The sequence below is a fragment of the Fragaria vesca genome, linkage group LG4 (genome assembly GCF_000184155.1).
Source record: "Fragaria vesca subsp. vesca linkage group LG4, FraVesHawaii_1.0, whole genome shotgun sequence".
In the NCBI taxonomy this organism is placed as follows: domain Eukaryota; kingdom Viridiplantae; phylum Streptophyta; class Magnoliopsida; order Rosales; family Rosaceae; genus Fragaria; species Fragaria vesca.
Window position 1 is genome coordinate 9,439,910 of NC_020494.1, and position 8,479 is coordinate 9,448,388.

The following is an 8,479-nucleotide window of genomic DNA, read 5'->3' on the forward strand; positions in this document are numbered from 1 at the left end:
GCCGAATATATATGGGGGCATTGACGTCTTTCCAAAAAGCTTCAATATTAAAATTTAAATTCCTCACCCGCAAAAAAGAGCGTGCTGTACAGTTCAGTATAAAATGGAAACCCCAACCTTTTCATCAATCTCAATCTTACCTTCCGTCACAAACCCAATTCTGTCCTCGGCCTCCTCCGCTCCCCCACTCCGCGTGTCCCGGATCCGCCGGAACCCGACCTCCCTGGTCGTCGGGTCCCACAGACGAACTCGCCACCGCCGCAGAACGCGTCGGAAACTCCTCCCAGACGACATGTCGGTCGCCATTCCCATGCCCTCTTCGCCTTCCCGCCTCGAATCGGACGACGAGTCGTTCCTCGAGTCCAGGATCAGTAAGCTACTTCTTTCTCTTTACTTTCATCCATGGAATTCATAATTGAGCCGCAATTAGATGATCTGTTTATGTTTAAGTGAACTTGATTGATTTGGTTAAATTGGGTTTAGCAAAATGCGACAAAGATGGAAGCTTTGTTTAAGTAGTTTTGATGAAGATAGAATATTTCATTAGGTTTTGGTCACTGTCTCAATTAATGTGTGGTGGAAGCAGGAGTTGGAGAAAGATATGTGATGATAAGTAATAAGGAGGGAGAGGTAAACATGTCATCTCCAAGCAAAACAGCTTCTCACAAGAACAAGCATGGGGTGAGCTATGCCAAATTCTTCGGGGTTGATTTGTCGCCTGATAATGTGGCTGTTGCCATGGTGTATTTTGTTCAAGGCGTTTTAGGCCTCGCGAGGCTTGCGGTCAGTTTTTATATGAAGGACGATTTGCATTTGGACCCTGCTGAGGTATGCACTATGCACGTCTTTGTGTTAGTATTTATGAATAGTGGTACGAGTTAATGAAGCATTTTGTAGCTTATAACCTTTTCAATTGAATGCTTGATAGACTGAGTATGAGATTGATATTTAATTATTCATACCACGAATGCACATTTCCACAGTGGTAAAAAAAAATATTACTTTTGAGGATCTTGATTCGTTTGAAAAACTGATACGTAACAATTGTATCCTGGCTTTTAAACACTAATGTGAGGATGCATATTTTTTTAGCTTTGAATTACTCTCATATGCTTGGTGACTGACAAAGTTATACTCTTTGACTAGACAGCTGTAATATCCGGATTTTCTGCATTACCATGGCTCATTAAACCTGTGTATGGGTTTATCAGGTGCGAGTCTATTGCTATCTCCATATTGGTATCCCTTACTTTCAATATACTATTGTTTTGATTTTGAACAATTTTTTGGTCCTTGCAGTGATTCTGTCCCGCTGTTTGGATACCGAAGAAGGTCCTACTTGATTTTATCTGGACTACTTGGTGCCCTGTCATGGAGCTTGATGGCTACTGTAGTTGATGACAAGTATACCATTGCATTTTGCATACTTCTTGGATCTCTTTCTGTTGCCTTCTCGGATGTAGTAAGTTTCTGCTAGTTACTTCCTTCTAATGTCTGCTGGTTTTAAAAGCTATAGTTTCTTATGTGCCGTACTATGTACCTAGCATGGTTTTCAGCCAGAACTGTCTATTGGAATTTATTTAAATTTATATCTCAAAATCAAGGCTACCATATAGAACTAAACAAATGAGCTTATGTTATGGATTCAATTGTTCAGAACTCCAGACTTTTTCAATGTTTACCGTCTCCGACCAGAAAAAAAAAAAGTTTACCGTGCACTTCAGGGGAGACTTTTCATTCAAATAGACAGGAATTGCTATTCGCTAATTGATGCTTTACAAGTTATTACTAGATTTAGGTTTTTTTTTTCAATTTCTAATTTTTCCTCGCCTTAGCTACATATAAATCAATTGGATGGTTAGGAGATGCCATCATTGCCATGCACACGAATCAGTTATACCTAATATTCAAACTCACTTATTAACCTTAAATATCATAAATGGTTAGAGAATATTTTACCTCACTATATATTGGATAATGCTTGGTTTGAAACATTTGTAAGAAGCACCAAAAAAATATATGTGCCAGAAGAATACAGCATGGAACAGAATCTTAACTTATTTATGTATATATGATTCACTTCATACAACAGATAAGTATTTAGTTTTAATTGAAAAAACACGAAATATACAATGTTGATCTTGTGCTTAGAAGTATTAGTAACTCAGCTCTTAGATCTGACTGAGATGGAGTATGGATAGCTGAGATGTGATTACGTAGTGTATGATGGATATAGCAACAATCTTTATCTGATCTAAGGTTTGAGTTGCCACTACTCAGGTTAGATACGTATTCAGACAGAGTTTCTGATCTTCAATTCTTTTCATTGAGATTCTAAATAATATAACAGTTAAAAATTTAGGGCAAAACAATTCCAGAAAAAGAGTCGTTGTGCTATAATTTGACGGGATGAATTGACCAAGTTGTTTTCAATGGTAAAAGTTCTAAGAAGTAGAACCTCATGTCTGGAAGTACTCCATTTTGTTCATTCCTCTTGCTTCCGTGGAATTTTCTATTAATCATCTCACAACTGAAGTTTGATGTAGGTTGTAGATTCCATGGTTGTGGAAAGGGCTCGTGGTGAGTCACAAAGCATGTCAGGTTCTCTTCAATCTTTGTGTTGGGGATCTTCAGCTTTTGGTGGAATAGTGAGTTCGTACTTTAGTGGCTCATTGGTGGATGCTTATGGTGTGAGGTAAACAAATGTTCTCTTTATAATGCAATTTCACATTTCTTAAAAGTGATAAAAATCTGAAGCAGTCTTTTGTTTTTTGTTCTTTTAATTGTTTTGATGTCACAGGTTTGTTTTTGGTGTCACGGCTTTGCTACCCCTTATGACATCTGCAGTTGCTCTTCTTGTAAATGAGCAGCCTACACTTGGTCTGGCAAAAGGGTCAAATTTTCCTTTGGCAGGTCATAACATTGTCCAAAGCTGGAAACAGAGTGCAATTCAGTTATGGGGTGCCGTCAAGCATCCCAATGTGTTCTTTCCCACGTTATTTATTTTCTTGTGGCAGGCAACTCCCCATTCAGAGTCGGCCATGTTTTACTTCACGTATGCCCACTATCCACTTCATCATTGTGATCATTATCCTTACTTTCTGAAGACAAGCTACTGTGTTTCATGGACACTTTCAATGTGTTTTCATTATGTGCTGCAAATGTATGACATGATCTTTGTTTTTTTTTCAGCACAAATAAACTTCATTTTACCCCAGAATTTCTAGGACGTGTCAAGCTTGTTACCTCAGTAGCATCACTGCTCGGTGTTGGACTGTATAATGGATTTTTAAAAAATGTTCCATTGCGGAAGATCTTTCTTGTAACAACTGTTTTTGGTTCAGCCATTGGGATGACTCAGGTATGTGATATGAGTTACTTGCTTGACGCTGTGAATATTTTTCTCTGAATTGACTGCTTTGTTTAAATTTGTTGTGTACCTTACATTAATCTTATTTCTCAGGTTATCCTTGTTACTGGATTAAATCAGAAATTTGGTATAAGTGATGAGTGGTTTGCAATTGGGGATTCTTTGATTATTACAGTTCTTGGTCAGGTACACATTTAATACAGTTTTGGCTCTTTCTGTACTATGTTGTGCCTTAGTTTGATCATATGAGTATATGGATCTTTAATTTGATAATTCGGGCCAAAGCTCTTATTGTGCATTGACATAAGTACAACACTGATATATTCAAAATTGTAACCACATGTGTGTTAGATGCTAAGTTTTATTGCTTGTTATGGGGAAAACAATACTGCATGTAATTCTGGTTTGAAAGTAATTCATTTTTTGTTGCAGGCTTCTTTCATGCCCGTTCTTGTGCTGGCTGCTAGATTGTGCCCAGAGGGAGTGGAAGCAACACTGTTTGCAACCCTCATGTCCATTTCAAATGCAGGAAGTGTCCTTGGGGGGCTGATGGGTGCTGGTCTGACACAGCTTCTTGGTGTAACCAAAGACAGTTTTGATAACTTGGCCTTTTTGATCATCCTGTGCAATCTCAGCTCACTGTTGCCTTTACCACTCCTTTGCCTACTTCCACAGGATCGTCTTGATGCCAATCCAGAGCAGAGTGAAGACATTGAGATGAAGTCTAATTGAGCTTTGGTCCGTTTGGTCCTACTTCATCCAAGGTTGCTTCCATCACCACTTGATGATCTCTTTTGAACCCTAAGCTAACTTCTTACCATTTTTATTTTTCTCTGTAGTAGGTTACACATAAACAAGAGATAGAAGAGAGTTGTAAATATCACATGTTAGGCATAGTATAGATATAGATGGTCCATGCTATATCATTCTTGTTTGACATGATTTAATTAATCAGTGATATATTTTTGGTGTGCACCCTTGATTACTCATCATGCTCCTGAATTTGTTGCAGAGGGCTAATATATCTTCTTCAATCATAGGTCTGCACTGATTGCAGCTGTTAAATGTTAATGAAGTATTAATCATGTTAGGGATATACATTTTTTTTTTTATTGGATTCCAACTCAAATGCTACAATTAGTCTATTGTGAGTCGAATTCATAACTACTCACTTATAAATGATAAACTCTACCGTTAGACCAAATTGTATTAGGTGTTAGGGAAATAGGTCAAAACTAAAGATTTGGGATGAGAAATCTGGCTAAGAGAAGCTTATAACAGATATGATTCAGACTTAAATTCTAGTGGCCTTATCAATACTAATAGTGGCTTCAGGTCCAACTAATTTGCATTATTGGCATATATTTGAACTATCTTATAAAAAAGAAGTGAATCCATACTTTTTAAATTGTAATCCACACTCTCATTTTCCATTTTTAGTAATTTAAATTTTGTCCTTAGTGACTTAACTTTTGTCTTCTTATGAAAATGATGACTAAAAATAGAAAGTGGGAGTGTGAGTTACAATTTAAGGAGTATAGATTTCACATCCCTATAAAAAAGGTAGAGAGATGTATCATGTAATTGATGTCCTGAGTTCTTCATCTAAATCTTAATTCATGGCGTTCGATTGGGAATGCATGACCAACCTGCAATTTTATTCCTTGCCTTAATTTCTTTAACATATGTTAGGCATCACATGTGCTAAGATTCTATCATTCATTCGATTAGAGAGCATGGGCAATATCCCAAAACCAAAAGCCTTATGAAATGGAACCGGGATCCTCTCCTCATAGAGAGCTTCCTAATACTTACTTATAAGAAGATCCTGGCCATTCATTTTTATTCAACGGGTAAGATCTCTTCAACCAATATTAAAGCCTATTTTCTCACAAGTCCATCTCATTCTCTCTCACAACTAATATCTCGCATTCTCCTTTGGAACCATAAATTCTCGTCAGGCGTCCTCCTTGACCCCCCGCCGACGTCTTCTCGCAACGGTTGGGCTCTCTCTCTCTCTCTCTCTCTCTCTCTATGGCTAGCGAGCTTGAAGAATAAGATCCCTCCTATGTCCTTTTTCTCAGGTACGGTTTGAATCCTTAGGAAAGCAACGAGACCAGAAACATAACCTTGGTAAAGACAGTATGTGGAAAGACATGTTTCAGGAATCCATGTTCCAATCTCGTTCTATTGCTACAGTGGATGTATGCCTATTTTGGATGCATTTGTAGTAACCCAGCATGTAAACTACTTTTACAGAAAGGAGACATTGTTTGGGTGATCTGTAGACTTTTGTTTTCCTTCGCATATTTCTTATCCTGAAGGGAGTTGCTTTTACCTTCCTCCTTAGTTTGTAACCAGAGTAGCAACAATGCTACCAATGAAGTAAATCTATAGCATATTAACCAAGTTGCATATGCAGAAATACTGGTGTACTTTTGAAGTACCCAACTTTGCTTCTTTTCTCTGTTCTGTGATAAATAATGACTGTGTGATGAGTCTAATTGTCTAAATTTCTCATCTTTTAATTCAGAAGTGGCATAGACTAACAACCAAGTTCATATAATGCAAGTAATTTAAAACTGAATAGAGATGGAGCACAAACACAGCCAAATATTTCATCTCATATCACTTTTTGTAATTAGAGTGGAAAGCTACAAGTTACTAGGAGTCGAACATATTTTCAGTTCTATAACTTATATATTACAACGTACTTAGAACTTGATAATGCATTTAGAAACAGCAAGGACCAAGTTACAAAATCTTTTCCACGATGGAATTGAAGTTCAGCCAAGTAGGGAAGATTCTGACTTCAATCAAGATCTCCAAATTGCAATGTAATTTAACGGCAGCATCACTACTATTCTGAAAAAACTGTTTCACAACCTCTGACAAGTTTTTCCTTGAATTAGCGAGCTCATGCTTCTACTGATGGCCTTTCTCTCACACACAAGACCTACAACAATAAAATTACAGCAATGCTGGGATTAAGAACCTAAGAAACTCAAGATTAAAATGAAAAGTAACGAATTACAGAAAAAGTTTCAACAGTGCCTGTGGAGATGGAGAACCAAAAACCCTCAATCCCCCACCCAATCATGAAAATAGACGCCGAAGGATTCAAACCGTACCTGAGAAAAATGACGCAAGAGGGATCTCATTCTTCTAGCTCACTAGCCAGGGAGAGAAAAAGAGTCCAAATGCCGAGGGAAGATGCTGGCGGCGGGTCGAGGAGGACGCCTGACGAGAATTTCTGGTTCTAAAGGAGAACGCGAGATATTAATTGTGAGAGAGAATGAGATGGACTTATGAGAAAATAGGCTTTAATATTGGTTGAAGAGATCTTACCCGTTGAATAAAAATGAACGGCCAGGATCTTCTTATGAGGAAGTATCAGGAAGCTCTCTATGAGGAGAGGATCCCGATTCTATGAAATGGAAGGGAAGGCTGAGAATATTACCAAGTTTCCAATGATTGAGGATGATTTAATAGCAAGAGAAAGGTCAAAACTTCAATTAAACTAGCAAGATGCCCAGCATCCAAAACAAAAGGCTAAAAGATGCACAGTGCACAACCAATCATGTCCAACCCACAATAATTCCAACTGAAAACAAATTGCCAATTAGCTTATATAATAATCAGACCAAAAAAAAGCTTATATAATCATATTCCTTTCATGAATGATCCTTGTGAAGCCTAAAGGTTGTGTTCTGTTGATGATTTGGAAAGGAAAAACACAGTCAAGGGCCATACATCCATTGGATAATTCAGCTAAGGTACTTATATAAATCAAAACAGATAAGAAACAATTGTGATTTGTTATGAGGCATCTGACTCTTGTGGCTACAAAATATATATAGCTGCAAGTGCAAAATGATTGATTTGATAAGTACTGAATTGAATTGGATGAGTGGGAGAGAGGAATGCTTGGAGTTGGAGAGGAGGCTATATTAAGCAAAGAGAGAAGTAGAGAGTGCATGTGAATGGCCATGTGAAGGAAATCAATTTTTGAATGAACTCCACCACCTTCCACATCAAATACTTGAAGTCTTCCACATCAAATACTTGAAGTCTTGGACATACTAGATATGATAATGAGAAGCAAACAAGAATCCCATGTGAGTAATCATTGACCTGAAAACAATGTAGGTGGCATAAACCCCAAAGTAGGAATGATATTATGCACCAAGGATTTGTTAGTTTACAATAAACTGATCATTACAATAATGCCTATACTTAGATCAGTATCTAGATCCCAATGCAAAAAATAGAGAATTATGCCTTCACAACAAAAATGATGAATAAGGTAAAATTTCACTTCTAAGTGGCTCAATGTGTGTTCTTTGCTAATTAAGCCAACTCGATCTTAGCTGAGAAGCCAGGCTAAATACAAATAGCGACGATATATAACTTAATATCCCCATTACCATCCAAACATCTTGCTCTTTTAGCCCCCAAGATTATTTTGTATCTATTATGTGTAGCCAACAACAGGCCGGTGAAATTGTGAAAAGACCACCATGAAATAGTAGAACAAATTCATGAGAATTATATATAGTTACTCGTTCAAGACATATACCTAACTTGGAGTCATGTCTGCTTAACTGCTTTGGTTGATTATTACTTAAAACCTAAGGTCCACCATGCCCTGGAAACCTGAAAACCATGGATAAAGGAAGTGCCATCAGTTTGGTTTGCACTGTTTCTGTTCAAGCAGGAAATGCAACAGTTGCTGAAAATGAAGGTTTGGGGGCTTTGTTGGTGATCAGTAGTCCCGTGGCCACTAGAAATGCCGGAGATCTACCAGACAAGTAGTAGTCCAGCGACTTGGTTCCGATGATATCGACAAAGACTAGTCTCTGTATATTGGCCATGGTGTTTGTGGAACTGGGGCACTTCAACTTGAGGCAAACCCCACATGCCTTTGTCTATGCCCCTATATATGGACCTCGATCAGCAGTCATCGATCGAGCTACTGATATGGATAATGGCATGCCCTAGGAGCTTTGTTTCTTTTTACCTGAGGAATAGTTTTTCCCGTGATATTGGTGCGTGTGTGTGTGTGTGTGAGAGAGAGAGAGAGAGAGAGAGAGAGAGAGAGAGAGTATT

General features: G+C 37.9%; 1 protein-coding gene and 1 non-coding gene across 3 annotated transcripts; one reads left to right on the forward strand and one right to left on the reverse strand.

Annotated features, from left to right (window-relative positions):
* Positions 1-251: 251 nt before the first annotated feature.
* Positions 252-4,336, forward strand: LOC101304563 (folate-biopterin transporter 1, chloroplastic-like). The gene is made up of 8 exons (XM_004296702.1): positions 252-828; positions 1,147-1,211; positions 1,300-1,462; positions 2,547-2,695; positions 2,801-3,055; positions 3,193-3,361; positions 3,464-3,556; positions 3,803-4,336. The coding sequence occupies exons 1-8, from the start codon at positions 607-609 to the stop codon at positions 4,100-4,102; spliced, it is 1,416 nt and encodes a 471-aa protein (XP_004296750.1). The 5' UTR covers positions 252-606; the 3' UTR covers positions 4,103-4,336.
* A 1,640-nt stretch (positions 4,337-5,976) lies between these two features.
* Positions 5,977-7,198, reverse strand: LOC101304859. 2 transcript variants are annotated; one of them, XR_184466.1, is made up of 3 exons: positions 6,719-7,198; positions 6,502-6,623; positions 5,977-6,326 (listed from the first exon to the last, which is right to left on the reverse strand). It is a non-coding gene; the product is annotated as an uncharacterized LOC101304859 (transcript). The 2 variants fall into 2 exon arrangements; XR_184465.1 differs by having other exon boundaries at positions 6,502-6,629.
* Positions 7,199-8,479: the final 1,281 nt, after the last annotated feature.

Excerpts from the sequence above, each read along its gene's own strand:
- LOC101304563 (XM_004296702.1), top strand. The coding sequence starts at position 607 with ATGATAAGTAATAAGGAGGGAGAGGTAAACATGTCATCTCCAAGCAAA. Across the intron at positions 1,212-1,299 it reads CCTGTGTATGGGTTTATCAG|TGATTCTGTCCCGCTGTTTG; the intron begins GTGCGAGTCTAT and ends TGGTCCTTGCAG. Across the intron at positions 1,463-2,546 it reads CTGTTGCCTTCTCGGATGTA|GTTGTAGATTCCATGGTTGT; the intron begins GTAAGTTTCTGC and ends AGTTTGATGTAG.